This window comes from Camelina sativa, chromosome 4 (genome assembly GCF_030686135.1).
Source record: "Camelina sativa cultivar CO46 ecotype springtype chromosome 4, ASM3068613v1".
Lineage (NCBI taxonomy): Eukaryota > Viridiplantae > Streptophyta > Magnoliopsida > Brassicales > Brassicaceae > Camelina > Camelina sativa.
In genome coordinates this window covers 3,492,191-3,507,657 of record NC_141883.1, presented here as the reverse complement: position 1 = coordinate 3,507,657, position 15,467 = coordinate 3,492,191, and the positions used below count along the sequence as shown (strand labels likewise).

At 32.3% G+C, this 15,467-nt stretch overlaps 1 protein-coding gene, 1 long non-coding RNA gene and 1 pseudogene across 3 annotated transcripts; all 3 read left to right on the top strand.

Moving 5' to 3' along the window:
- Positions 1-1,214: 1,214 nt before the first annotated feature.
- Positions 1,215-2,157, top strand: LOC104779730 (uncharacterized). The gene is made up of 3 exons (XR_015596110.1): positions 1,215-1,342; positions 1,469-1,538; positions 1,831-2,157. It is a non-coding gene; the product is annotated as an uncharacterized LOC104779730 (long non-coding RNA).
- A 141-nt stretch (positions 2,158-2,298) lies between these two features.
- Positions 2,299-3,455, top strand: LOC147945297 (S-adenosylmethionine decarboxylase proenzyme 3-like; annotated as a pseudogene).
- A 4,122-nt stretch (positions 3,456-7,577) lies between these two features.
- Positions 7,578-11,231, top strand: LOC104779729 (protein CLAVATA3 INSENSITIVE RECEPTOR KINASE 6). 2 transcript variants are annotated; one of them, XM_010504124.3, is made up of 11 exons: positions 7,578-8,340; positions 8,422-8,554; positions 8,654-8,725; positions 8,813-8,956; positions 9,057-9,128; positions 9,222-9,281; positions 9,459-9,556; positions 9,657-9,809; positions 9,901-10,242; positions 10,314-10,693; positions 10,783-11,231. In XM_010504124.3, the coding sequence occupies exons 1-11, from the start codon at positions 8,187-8,189 to the stop codon at positions 11,110-11,112; spliced, it is 1,938 nt and encodes a 645-aa protein (XP_010502426.1). In that variant the 5' UTR covers positions 7,578-8,186; the 3' UTR covers positions 11,113-11,231. The 2 variants fall into 2 exon arrangements, with proteins under 2 accessions (XP_010502426.1, XP_087365966.1); XM_087509840.1 differs by having other exon boundaries at positions 8,043-8,554.
- The last annotated feature ends 4,236 nt before the right edge of the window (positions 11,232-15,467 follow it).

Below are 15,467 nucleotides of genomic sequence, written 5' to 3'. Positions count from 1 at the left end.
GATTATGATACATTAAAATGAAATAATTATTATTTTGGTCATGAAATAAGGGGTCAATACGTAATTTTAATTTACTAGCATTTGACTATAAAATCAAAGGATTTTAGTATATTCTACCACATTTGATATAAAATTTTCCACTTCTACCTCAAACAGAAAACTATTTTCCGTTATACCACATGGGATACTTCAAATGTCTAAACTGTCCTTCTTATAATTTTCTGCAAAAAGGACAGATTTGGAAACCAACACACTCTCTGTCAAGAATAACTCAGATCTGGTACCACCAGCAATTGTCTTTAATCCCATCAAGTAAATCTAAAGGAATCAGTAATAGGTAGGAAAAACTGAGAAAAAAAAAAGAGAAGGTCGAAATAAATTGTCCACAAATTAAGTTGATATGGTGGACTAGAATTAGCAGACCAAAATGTTGTCTACAAAGTACAAGATGTTTCTGTATATTGGATATGGGCTGCCCCCAATATGCCACTCGACCCAACAAGACTTACTAAACCTCTTAAGTTCTGATTTCAGCCCGACAACTCTGAGAGAAGGTCTACCAAATTCCGCGGAGGGTAATTTCGGAAATCCGCACTGAAAACCCTAAGAAACCCAAGGTCAACAGTCTGCTATAAAAGGAGAGAGTATTTATTGGGATCACCATCCTGATCTCCGGACATCACCCAGAGAGCAATACTTTGCATCGATTACTGTTATTGTCTTTTGTATAATTCGTTTCCACTTCTGAGCTCGTCAATATTCTGTTTGTTAGTTTTCCTGAAAACTGACGAACTTAATCTTGACTTTTTGCAAGTGACGACCTCAAATTCTCATTAATAAAAGGACTAACTCCACTCTTCTCCAAAATTTTATTTATTTAGTATTGTGCAATTCCTGGTACAAACACTGTAGACAACTTAAGAAACTCTTGTTTATTGTTAGATTCGATATAATGAGGACTTGTCCACTTTGCCATGTTAACAGACCATAAGTGGTAAGTGTACTTCTCCGAGTACACATGGTGCGCAAGATGGACAAGTCCTCATCATTTTGAATGAACTATAGACAAGAGTTTGTATTTATATTGTGAAATGAATAAAATTAAACAAGTGACATTTTTGTTTTTTTCTTATAAGACTGTGGTATTGGGTGAAAGGAGTTATTAAATGTGGTAGAAAGTAGAACAAAAGTTTTGAAAGGTGGTAGATCTGTTAGAAGACTCTAAAATCAAAACCTCTTTGTTATGTTTTTATAGAACCTCATACGTCGAAAAGATAATTTTTGTTTTTCTTTTTTCCCCGATCGAATCCGATTCTTGTCGTCCTGTTTTGATCTAATTAGGGTAAATCTATATTATTGTCTCTCTGATTTCTCGATCTGGATATTGAAAATGTTCGTTGATCATTCTCTTGAGTCCGATCGAGACTTATGCTTTTGCTGTTTTGTGTGTTTGTATCGTCGTTTACAGGTTATTTGGCTCTCGAGGGTTTGATCAGATTTGTTGGTTTGTTAACTTAAACAATCCTTTTTCTTGACGTGTAAGTATCTTTCTTCAATGAATCGCCTTTTTATGAGTTTAGGGTTTGTTCAAAGTGATTCTAAAGGTTCCACCTTTATGCTTCGATTCAGTTTTTTTTATTATTATTAGGCAACATGTTAGAATTTGATGACCAATAAAAGCAAGTAAGATCCTTTTGATATGCTTTATCCTTTTGAGGCCTTTGAAATGGTTTCAATGCAAAACTTGTATCTGAGTTTGGACTTTGGTCTAATCTGAAACAAAGTTCAGGTTTTTTTAATTGCTCTGTTCTTTACATGATTCATTGACAGGTAATGAGATATGGAGACTAAAAGCGGTAAAAAGAAGTCTAGTAATAGTAGTAGTAGTAACAGTCTTTTCTACTAAGCTCCCCTTGGATACAGCATTGAAGACGTTAGACCAAACGGTGGTATCAAGAAATATAGAACTGCTGCTTACTCAAACGTGAGTTTACTTCTCTGTTTTCAATGTATTCACTTGAAGAAGCAAAGCTGTTGTATTGATTCTTTTCAATGTATTCTTTACTTCTTCTCTGTTTACTCAAACATGAGTTTACTTCTCTGTTTTCAGTGTATTCACTTGAAGAAGCAAAGCTGTTGTTGTATTGATTTTTTTCTTGTTTGTTTGGTTTTTCTAATGCAAATCACTCGCAAACCATCCTGATATTGCTCAATTCGTTTTCCTCCTAACCACTTTATAACTGTGGTTGATCAACGTTCTTCTAGCTTTCGCGTTCTTTCGTTTTTTCTTGTTTTCTTTACATTTCTTGAAAAATGGCAATCTCTACTATTGGTTTCGAAGGGTTTGAGAAAGGCTCGAAATCTCATTCTTTGAGCCTAGTGTCTTTCTTGATCCTCAAGGAAAGGGTCTACGTGCTCTTACTAAATCCCAGTTAGATGAGATCTTGACTCCAGCTGAATGCACTGCCGTTTCCTCTCTCTCAAACTCTTTCGTAGACTCTTACGTCGTTACGTGCTCTCTGAGTCTAGTCTCTTTGTCTATCCTTACAAGATCATCATCAAAACATGTGGGACTACAAAGCTTCTTTTTTTTATCCCGCATATCCTTAGGCTAGCTGATTCACTTTCTCTTACAGTCAAATCTGTCCGCTACACTCGTGGTAGCTTTATTTTCCCAAGAGCTCAATCTTACTCACCATAGCTTCTGAGAAGAAGTTGCTTTACTTGATGGCTATTTTGGTTAGCTTCTCAATGCAGGAAGCAAAGATTTTGTGATGGGAGGGTTAGATAATAAATTTCAGAGAGGATGGCATGTCTACTCTGCTTCCTCTGCTGTGGTTTGTGACAAACCTGCGTACACGTTGGAGATGTGCATGACTGGTCTAGACAAGAAGAAAGCTTCGGTGTTCTTTAAAACCAATTCTGTTTCAGCTTCTGAGATGACTATTAGCTCTGGGATTAGAAACATCCTTCCTAGCTCTGAAATATGCGATTTTTACTTTGAACCATGCGGTTAGTCCATGAATTCAATTGAAGAAGATGCGGTTTCGACCATCCATGTGACCCCGGAAGATGGTTTTAGCTATGCAAGTTTTGAAACAGTTGGGTATGATCTAAAAGCTTTGAAAATTAAAGAGTTGGTGGATAGGGTTCTGGTCTGTTTTGCACCGGAGGAATTCTCTGTAGCGGTGCATGCTAATCTTGGAACCGAGCTATTGGCACGTGATTGTGTAGTTGATGTGAAGGGATACTTGAGCCAAGAGATAGGACTAGAGGAGCTTGGACTTGGAGATTCGGTTCTTTACCAGAAATTTGTTAAGACTGTTGAATGTGGCTCACCAAAATCTACTTTTGGGTTCTGTTGGAAAGAGGAAGAAGTTGTTAAAGAAGAAGAGTGATTCTATTTCTAGATTTATAGCTTTTCTTTAAGGATCTTTTGTGTTTTGTTTTAGAATAAGAGAGAACATGTTATGTGTTCTCATGAAAGCAGTTCTTGTCTGTGTTTGTGTTTTTGAACTTCGTAATTGTTATGTTCTCTCATCTCTGGTTGCTGCACCAGGAAGTTAATAAGTTCTATGCTTTGTTGTGTTTAAGTTTGGATATCTATTAGTCTTGTGTGCTTCTAGATTCTAATCTTTTATGTATACTTTGTTCAATTAAATAAATAATGTCAATTGTTCATAATTAATTAAACCCTGCTCATGTTATGAATTTAGTGACACATTGGTAACTGATGTGTACACATTGTTCATAATGTCATTTTCTTGATGAGTAATACAATCATACAAAAAGTATATGACGAATTGGTTTTAGCCAGACACAACTTTTATCAATGATCTGACCCTGAAAATATTTGATGCATGTACCAGTTTCATTTTCTATTAACCTTGAAGGATCTTTAGGGGGCCAGTTTTAATGTCGATAATATGAAAAAGTATTTTGGTTTGTTTTGTCTTTGTTTCTCTCATTTTTTCTTAAATTTGTTATCGGATGTGAAATGAACTATGTCTTCCGTCAAAATCTAAGTTCGGAAAACCTTTCTAACTGGCGAATACTATTTTACAAATCTTAACCTCTCTTTTTTTCTTTGTAGCGTAAACTTTTGTTTACAGTTTAAGAGTTAATTACGATGATACAAACCCGCTAAGCTTTTTTGGAATCCTGAATTAACAAGTACAAATTACTGTTATACTATGCACTATGTAAATCAAGTGGATTTTAAAGTCTAGTAACAATAATAGGAAATATTAAACAAGTACTATTAATAGTCTAAAGTATGTAACCATCATACAGGCACTAAAGTAAAGAAAATCAAGAAAAATAATATAAGGTTGTGAGTTGTCCTAATTGCTTTCGTGTATCCAACTTTTTAGCTAAGAACTTATTCTACCTTTTCTTTATTTTTTTTTCTTTCTTTCTCTTGTGGTCACAATTGAGGTAATATGAAACCAAAACTAGAATAATATAAGGATCGGAGTGTAGACCCATGAATAAAAGATGTATGTTCATAACTTTGACGACACTTATTGCTTAGGCATGTACCAAAACTCTACTCAAAATTCCAGCTAAAATGCGTCGAATTGGTACTCACTCAACTGTCTATGCTAGGATTGACATCAACATGACTTGGTTTGGTCTCTCAATGGTTTCTTTTCTACTAATAAGATATCTAAGAGTTCTCCGTACATATCATACCGGACGACTTTAACGTATCAAGCAATGTTTTCTTTGGATCTCATGGAGAGATCATATGATCTTTAATGAGTCTTTTTGGGAAGCGAATGCTAATTCTTGAGGCTTCTAGATCTTGCTTGGTTATCCAACCTCAGACCAGTGGATATTTTCCCAACAGCTACATGTTCCGGTTCATTAAGTATATCATTAAGCACATAAAGGTAGGGTAACAAAAAGGTGGGGGTAATGAAATGAACAACAAGTGAAGAACATTATATGATTGAAGAGACAAGTGGGGTTTTACTTTTTTTACATCTCTCTCAATGAACGTACAAAAATTTGAGTCGTTTATATTTGTAAGGTATTTGATTTTTATTTTATTAACAATGTTAAAATTAAAAGCTAGACAAATCCAAGAACTAGATTACAATTGCAACAACACCTCAACGTCTTTTACAATGTCATGAATCAACTCGTAAGATATATTATATGATCTATTTTTTTCATACAGAATAAAGAAATAAGATTGAAAATGTTATAGAAAACATATTGTACGGGATGAGTCTAGCTATAGTATAATTATTCGCCAGTCATTTGATTTGAGGGTGTATATAACTTGAAGTAGTAGGAATATGATATGTTGATTGGTGATTACTCCCACTTTTGTTACTTGTTTTTTTTTTGTCATACGCAAATTATATTTTTCCCTTCTGATTATGCTATAGGATGAAACCATAAAGACTTCATCTGATTTGGAGAGACAAAACCAATAACATAATTTCTATAATATTAACCATTTTTATGTAAGAAAAAATTTCATAATCATACTATATTGTCATCTTTTGAATTCAAACCCTATATATATATACATATTTATTTTGCCATAAACTATTATGATGGAAGTGTTCACCACAAATTAACATTTTGGAAAGAACACATAACTACAACAAAATAATTAACCAATCATAAGTAAATATCAATCAGTCACTATTGTTTTTATAACTGTCAGAGATTTCAAAACAAAAAGAAATTCAAACTAATATCCATAATGTACAGTCGATCATTATCTCTCATTACTATGCACACAAAATTGTTGCAATGCGGTTGCAAGTTTGTGAGACGTGGTCAAAGTAATTGATGATGATGAAGAAGAAATGAACATTTTGTTATGTTAACACAGAAGAGAATAGTATCACACGTGTATCCATGCACACGGCATACAAATCATGACACATTACATGCATATTCATCTTTTCAGGTTTTTTTGTGCAAACATTATCCCTGAAAACCCCCAAAATAAATGTATGTGAAATCAGCGAAATGCACTAAGAAATTAGTGTAATGATGAAAGATAGAGGAGAACAGCTTTTGCTTTATAAAGCAGTTTGCTTTTGTGCTTTCAAAAGTGGCCTTGTCTGTTGACTATTACTGTGTTTAGCCAAAGATTTGATTTTAGTGTCTCTAAATATTTTAAGCTTATATTTTCTCTCTTTATCTAATTAATTAATTAATCGTTGTTGGACTTGAATTCATAATGAAATCAATCATTTTTTTGAGCAGTAGTAACTACTAACTAGTGAGTTGTAAATACTAGCTAGACTCCTATAAAATAATCAGACACACAAAACTGGTTTATCCGAAATAAACCATAGCAATTACCAACCAAAGAAGCTTAATACCTTTTTTTTTTTCTTTTTTTCTTTTAGTTTCATTATAAATGATATTCTATGATGTATATTTATTATACAGTATATTATAACTTTATAAGTATTAGGGAAGCTATTTTCATTGTTTATTTTTTTCTTCTAATATTTCTCTTTAATTTTGGACCAATTTGTTAAGTAGTCAATCATTGATTCTTCTTTTCGCATTTCGAGTTTTGAAAATTTCTCATTTTAACTTCATTTTGATCATATGTGTTTTCAATATTATTAATAATTTTTAGTCCTGCCCCTCAACATAATTTATATTTGTTACCTCATAATATTCCACCGGTTAAAATATGCATTTGACATAACGAAAACTAAAAAACCATCCATTTGGCAGTAGCACATGGTACGTTAAATCTTTTTAAATCAACTGTTTATAAAAATGGTTGACAACTAAACGGATTCAGAGAATACTCTAGATAGAAAAAGAGAAAAAAATAAGAACAACAAATTTCAATACAATTTGAATTAAGAATTAATTATATAGAGTGATTAGTGGGAATAAAAGCAGAATTAAAGCGAGTCATTAAAAAAAGAAAAAGAAAGAAAGAAAAAAAAACCCGTCACAGACTCACAGTGTCTCTCATCGGCACAACGAGTGTCCCACTATATCATTCACAGTTTACTTCACTTTGTGTTACATCAAAATAATTTCACACTTTCAAAAAAATGTATATGAAAAATATGTTTATAAATCAAATATATATGATTAATGAGTCTTTCACACTTTATTCTTTCGAGGCCACTTACTTAGTTTTATCAGTAAATAAAATAACAGATTAATAATGGTGCTTGCAATGCTTACCACATGAATTCACTTTTATACCTGCTCGGCTGCTCCAATTGAATATTTTACGTTCATATGTTTGTTTCTATCCCAAAATACCCTATTTTATCGTTTGTTGCCGTCCTAGTTAGATCCGAGAAGGTTGAGCCTATTAATCCTCTAGACATAGAACAACCAGAGCTCTGGAATCCAACAAATACATTACTTACTGATGGAGATAAACATGTTAATTACTGAACCTTCTACAAAAAGAGATAAACATGTTAATTACTGAACCTTCTACAAAAAGAAAAGAAAGTCTAAAGGGTTAGCAACATATAATTTGATATTTTTTTTTTAGTTTTTGGAACATATTCGATTTGGTAGCATCATCCTTTTTGTAAACGATCGAGGCTGTTAAGTCCACTAGTCCACACCAATAAAATGATTTTTTTCTCTAAAATAGTTGATTGTGGATCGATATATGTATAATCTTTTTCTTAGACATAATAATAATTGATATTAGTCAATGAGATGATTTAAACAACATTCATTTATAACACAGAGAATAAATAGTACACTAATATTTCATCACTTTTTTCATGCATTACAATATTGATATGTTTTCTTATTGTGTTTATGATTGTAACTTAAACCAGTTTTGTATTTCATAGATAAGTCTATTGGCTAATACAAAAAACACACATAAAACCTTATCTGAATTATGTTTTCTCATATGCTTGAAACAATACAAAGAAAACATTACCAAATATTTTTTCTTTCTGACCTTTTCCAGTTTACAGTCTAAAGGACCATAAGATAATAATAATTGGCAGACAAATCTTTGCCTTTCTCTCGCTCTCCCTCTCTCTCTCTCTTTCACTCTCAGTCACATACACTTCCAAATCAAAATCCTCTGTTCCATCTTTCTCCCTAATAACCTCCAGACAAGGAACTGAAAGCTGAATATTTCATATACAAAAGAGAAAGAAACGTCAAACTCTGCACCTTAGAGAGATTAAGAATCTCAAGTTTTGATGCAAGAAGAACAAACTTTGACTAAGACAAAGATGATGCAGAGAACAAGAGAAGTCAAAAAGAGTTGTGCTTTGTTCTCTTTAACCTTCTTCTTTATCTGTTTCCTCTCTTTTTCTTCTGCAGAGCTCACTGACAAAGGTGTTAACTATGAAGGTAACATTCATCAAAACATAATTTTCTTCATTTCTCTGTCTTTTGTTTTTCTTTCTAAAACATGTTTCCTTTTTTTTTTAGTTCTTGCCTTAATAGGAATCAAAAGCTCACTGATTGATCCTCATGGAGTTCTAATGAATTGGGATGACACAGCAGTTGATCCATGTAGCTGGAACATGATCACTTGTTCTCCTGATGGTTTTGTCTTAAGCCTGTAAGAACTCACAGTCTCACACACACACACAAAACACATACACAAACACACATATGTGTAAGCACGTGCTTACAAGTTTTTACTTATATGTGTATGTAGAGGAGCTCCAAGCCAGGACTTGTCAGGAACTCTTTCATCAAGTATTGGCAATTTAACATATCTTCAGACTGTGTAAGTGTTTTCTTTAAGCAATTAATATCTTTCTTCATCTCTTATTTACTATAATGTTCTCATTTTGTGTTTTGTTTTTGGATGCAGGCTACTGCAGAACAATTACATAACAGGACATATCCCTCATGAGATTGGGAAATTGATGAAACTCAAAACACTTGATCTCTCTACCAATAACTTCACTGGTCAAATCCCACTCACTCTTTCTCATTCCACAAATCTTCAGTACTTGTAAGATTTTATCCATTTATTTAAATCTTTTCATAATATATTTATAATTTATAAAAGTATTTATGGAAAGATTGTCTTTGTGTTGAAAATTGTGGAGCAGGAGGGTTAATAATAACAGCCTGACAGGAACAATTCCAAGCTCATTGGCAAACATGACCCAACTCACTTTTTTGTACATTCTCTTTCTTTTATTTTATTTTTCATTTTCTTCTATATATAAATTATGTATATATGTTCATTTATTTCGAAATTATTTTTGTTTCAGGGATTTGTCGTACAATAACTTGAGTGGACCAGTTCCAAGATCACTTGCCAAAACATTCAAGTAAGTCTATTTCTGTGAAAGAATATATGTCTGCTCTGTTGTTACTCTGTTTTGAGAAAGAAACAGTGTAATGGTAAATTCCATTGTCTTTTCTTTGTAATTTATCCACTTCTATACGTTACCAAAGTTATACTATATAGTTTTTTTATTTAACAGTCTGTGTTACTTGTTATCCAGTGTTATGGGCAATCCTCAGATTTGTCCAACTGGAACTGAGAAAGACTGTAATGGGACTCAACCTAAGCCAATGTCAATCACCTTGAATAGTTCTCAAAGTAAGTAAAATCTTTAAAAATAAACGAATGTAATAATTGAATCCTATGGAATATAAGCTACAATGGTCTTTTTGTTGTTGTTGTTGTTGTTGTTTGTTAGATAAACCATCGGATGGAGGAACAAAAAACCGAAAAATCGCGGTAGCTTTCGGTTTAAGCCTTACTTGTGTTTTCTTGTTGATCATTGGCTTTGGTTTTCTTCTCTGGTGGAGAAGAAGACATAACAAACAAGTATTATTCTTTGACATCAATGGTAAGTTTCACATTGAAAAAATCAAACCCTTTTTCTTATTTTTTTTAAACGACAAACTATTGAATGCCATGTGAATTTGGACTTTCTTCAGAACAAAACAAGGAAGAAGTATGTTTAGGGAATCTAAGGAGGTTTAGTTTCAAAGAACTTCAATCAGCAACGAGTAACTTCAGCAGCAAGAATCTTGTCGGAAAAGGAGGGTTTGGGAATGTGTATAAAGGTTGTCTTCACGATGGAACCATCATCGCGGTCAAGAGACTGAAGGATGTAAACAATGGCGGTGGAGAGATTCAGTTTCAGACTGAGGTTGAGATGATAAGCCTCGCCGTGCACAGGAATCTCCTCCGTCTTTACGGCTTATGTACTACTTCCTCTGAACGGCTTCTAGTTTATCCTTACATGTCCAATGGAAGTGTCGCTTCTCGTCTCAAAGGTAATTTAAACACCTCTAATTAAGCTCGATTCCTTTACATGAATTGACACGGTTTACGATTGGTCTTGCAGCTAAACCGGTATTGGATTGGGGGACAAGAAAGCGAATAGCATTAGGAGCAGGAAGAGGGTTACTGTATTTGCACGAGCAATGCGATCCAAAGATTATTCACCGTGACGTCAAAGCTGCTAACATACTTCTCGATGATTACTGTGAAGGGGTTGTCGGAGATTTCGGGTTGGCTAAGCTTTTGGATCATGAGGAGTCGCACGTGACAACCGCCGTGAGAGGAACAGTTGGTCACATTGCACCTGAGTATCTCTCAACAGGACAATCTTCGGAGAAGACAGATGTGTTCGGTTTTGGGATTCTTCTTCTCGAATTGATTACTGGATTGAGAGCTCTTGAATTTGGAAAAGCAGCAAACCAAAGAGGAGCAATTCTTGATTGGGTAAGAAGTAAATTAGTAGTAAAACATTATCTTGAGTCAATTAGGTCAAAATCACTCACTTCTAGGGTTTGTTTTGGGGTTACTTGTAGGTGAAGAAACTACAACAAGAGAAGAAGCTAGAACAGATAGTAGACAAGGATTTGAAGAGCAACTACGATGGAATCGAAGTGGAAGAGATGGTTCAAGTGGCTTTGCTTTGCACACAGTATCTTCCGGTTCACCGTCCTAAGATGTCTGAAGTTGTGAGAATGCTTGAAGGCGATGGTCTTGTTGAGAAATGGGAAGCTTCTTCTCATAGAGCAGAAACCAATAGAAGTTACAGTAAACCTAACGAGTTTTCTTCCTCTGAACGTTATTCGGATCTTACAGACGATTCCTCGGTGCTTGTTCAAGCTATGGAGTTATCAGGTCCAAGATGACAAGAGAACGTATATATATATCGATTTGGGTTTGTCAAAAACATATATAAACTTGTGTATTTTTGTTTTAAAGCTACAATCTTGTACAGGTTTTGGTGTCAGTAAGACATATTTTCTAAGTGCCTGTCGAAAAAATTATCCTATAGATCCGGTTCTGTTCGATTTTTACTTAAATAAACCAATATTTAAAATGAGATTCTTCTGTTTCTTCAAGTAAGATAAGACTTGAGAGCTTCTTGTGAGTGAGATTAGTAAGACACTTAAATCGGACTAGTTTATGCAGAAACTATTAAACAGCTTAAAGTGTAGCTTTAAGAGCACGTAAAGAAGTGGACTATCATTACGTATAGTTTTCTTTCTATCCACTAAAAAAGCTTGAAATTAACTCACAAGGGACAGGCAAGACTTGGGAAATAAGGAAGAAGAGCACTGTCAATGAAACGAGGAGGAGGATAAGGAAAGGTGCAATTGTGAATGAAAGTAAAGTTTAGGGGTTCAGATAGGGGGAGACTGGGAACAAGGTCTTGAGACCATCTTGTCACCGGTCTTTTTGGAAAGTGCCATAAGTTTGAGGAGCGAAGAGTAATGAGAATCAAACCAAGTGGAAGTAATATTGTTCAAGTTAAAGGTGAACATCTTGTCCATTATTGATAATGTCGCTCCTGTGTTGTGGTTAGTGAGCCCCCAAACGTGTTGCATACCATCTCCATCTGTCTCTGAAATCAATACAAGAGGCGGTCATCAGCTACACTTTCCATAAACATATCAACAGATGATTATGATATCGGATTTGGAACTATTAGAAACCTCCATATGAAGATCAAAAGCAACCAACTTAGTCTTTATCTTTTCTGAGCCAATAAAGCCATTCGTTAGCAAAAGCTGGTGCGTGCTCGTGCTTTATCCGATGATGATGAGGAGGTGAAGTCACCCGCGTCCATTTCTTAGCACTGAAATCTAAAATCTCGCATGATGATGAGGTTTTCTTGTTACTTTTTCCCTGTCCTTCATGCAACAATGAGGTGTGTTTAATGGTATGTAACCAGACTAGTTTGTATGTTCCTGTGATGTAGTCTTTTCCAAATCCAAGGAATGTTGTCCTTGTCTACATAATGCTTCTGTTGAAACCTGGAAAGACGGAGCTTCTGAGATCACCTTGTGTCTTTGTTTATCACCTCAATTGGTTCTGTCATGTCCACACCGCTATATAAGCAGAAAAGACCATCAAAACTCTTGGAAAATAGCATCGTCCTCTCTTTGTGTTTATTGCTTGTTAAGTATTCTTCTTCTTCGACTACACGAGTCAAAGACCACTCCAACCTCATGGTCTTTATAGTAATGTTTGGCATAGACTGGTCTCTACCTTCATAGAGAGAGAGAAATTTGGGTTCCTTTGTTTTTTGATGAGACATGTATTTCTTCATGAAATATATACCTAGACTTAATCGTATGCCTCCAATGTTTACACACGTTTTTGAATTTAAGTAGGGATCCCACTGGAAGCCTCACCATAATCTCGTCTAACACATCGTCGTTGGGTATCTCAACCTCCTTTGTTTCTCTCTTCCATGGTGCATCATCTTCTGTGTATTTACTTCTTCTTTTTCTTCCCTTTTCTGTAGAAGACGAAGCAATCTTGCCCTTTATGAACAAACACATGATATGTATTGGCTTCTTCTTCTGCTATTGCCTTCTTCGTTTCTTCGATCCTTTTCCTTAGAGCAAATGCATTGGAGGTTTCTCACAAAAGTTTCTCACTTAAAAAAGAAATAATTAAATAAAGTATAATATTTTCTATCATAATTTTTTTAATAAAAGGGGAGAACAATTCTCATTTGAGAATTTTGAGAAACTTTCTCCTTTTTTCAATTATTTTATATTTTATTAATTCTTTTGTTAGTGAGAAATTTGGTGAGAAACTAACCAATACACAAGTTCTTATGTTTCCTATTTTCTATATATAAAGTTAAGTTAAATGTGTCAAATTATCAATCTAAGATTTTGACATGTGTAAAAGTTAATATTACTTAATAAGATTGAGATAAAAAAACAAAAATTTTGTTTTTAACGATATTAATAACGTAAAAATATAATTATCATAGATTACAAAAATTAAACAGTATTAATTTTTATAATAGTTATAAGGAAATTATATATATATATATATATATATATATATATATATATATATATATATATATCTCATAAAAATCAAAATTATAACATTTTTTACTTATTTTATAATTTTAATCCTACAAAAAAGGAATAGTTAAAAAATAGAAAAAAGATTAAGAAAAATATACAGTTTATTATTAATTCTACAAAATGTAAATACTCACTCCTATAAAAACAGATAGATCGTCTAATATTTTACACCAAACAAAATTATTTAATTAAAAACACTGCTATTTTTTCAACTTTGTTATATTGGTTAAACTTTTTTGATAATAAGGTAATTTTTCTTTTTTGACCAAAAAAAAGGTAATTTTTCTTTATTTTTTAAAGCAAAATTTTCTCTTACTTTTTTTTTTCAATTTGGAATATGTAAGATTAATACACACATATTTTTTTTCTAATACTGTATTTTAATTTTTATTGTAGTATTTCAAAATTTTTTTATTTAATTTATCTATTCATCAATTATTGAGATTCATATATTACACTGCATGCTTATACTAATTATGTTAAATACTACTATATTATTCCTATTGCAAAGTAAAGCTACGTGAAAATTTAATAATCTATATTATATTTTCTCTTTTTTTTGGGCAAAGTTTTAACTATGAGATCAATGTTCTTTTTTTAAAAATCATATGTTTACGTAATTTTAACTATGAGATCAATTTTATAACTAATTATGCATATATTTTTTTTCTTGGGATTAGTAAATTTACCTTTTTATTCATCTTTTCTTTCTTATTCAGGCATAAAAATTTTGAGAAAATATAATAAACTTTTATGAATTTTTGATTAATTTATTATAATTTTAGTATAGTTATTTAAAATGAATATATTCAATGAAAAGAAACAACACTTATTAAATGATAATACTGATACGCGTTAAATATATTTCGATTAGTTATTTCCTATTTATATATGCACACATAAAAAGAAAAAGAAAATATATCTTTATAATATTTTTAATTAGTAGTTACATAAATATGTGGTGTCACAAATAACGTATGATAAAATATATGGCCTAAAAATACAAAAAAAAATTGGAAGGATTTCAAGGTTATTAACATTAAATTAATGTTTAAACTAAAATATATATAATATTATACAAATCATAGCAAATTACTTAAAAAAACAAACTAGTAGAAAAAAGATAGAGTGAATTTTAATACACTAGTTTTATACCTCATGTTTTTCCAGGAAAACGAAATTGAATATATATAATCAATTATCAAAGTTAACTATTTCAAATAATTAGTTTTTCTGTACAGTTGTTGCGCATATCGTTTACCTATGAATATGTCATACAATTAATCATCTGATTATGTTGTTGTAACCTGAATTTTAATTGATTTTGATAACATGAATCATCTGTATCTATTTTTGTAATCTCAAATTTATTGTTCTCATCGCATGAAATCCTCACGGCGTCAAACATAATTGATGAATGAATTATTTGTGGTATTTGGGAGTTTGATTATAGGTAGTATGGTTTTTTTGGAGGCTCAATTTCACAATTTTTTTTTTCTTTTTCTGTTGTCTTTGATAACATATGTGTTTTTTTTTATGATGAGGATATTAATTTTGTAGTGCATATATATATATATATATATTAACTAAATTATGACATATAGTGTAGCACCAAAGATTCAAAATTATAAATAGTTTATATTTTAAAAGTAAGTATTTTATTATAATAGAAATACAGATCTCGTTTTTTGTATTTCTCCCTTATTCATGCACAAGGGAGAAATAAAGAGATTATTATTGGTATATCTTATATATTATTATTTTACTATATAAAAACTGCAACTTATTATTGATAGAGTCGTCATAGAGAATAAATAGATTATTTGGATATAAATTATAAGGTGGGGAATAAAGGACAACAGCTTGTTTTGTTTTCGATAAGGAGAATTTTTCTTTCGATAATTAAAAATAGTATTAGTAGTGTCCATGGTTCTAAAACACAAAATCTACGTACTTCAACCAGAAGATGCCGCGAAAAAATCTTTGGATCATATTTTTCTTCGAATAAGACTTTTGAAGAAGTCAAAACTGTAATTGAAATAAATTTTACATATTGCCATCAGGGTGTAGCTCATACATTTGATTGTCATCTCCGATAGCCAGCAAATATCCCGAAGACTGTAAGGAGGATCACTAAAAACTCAGTCCAA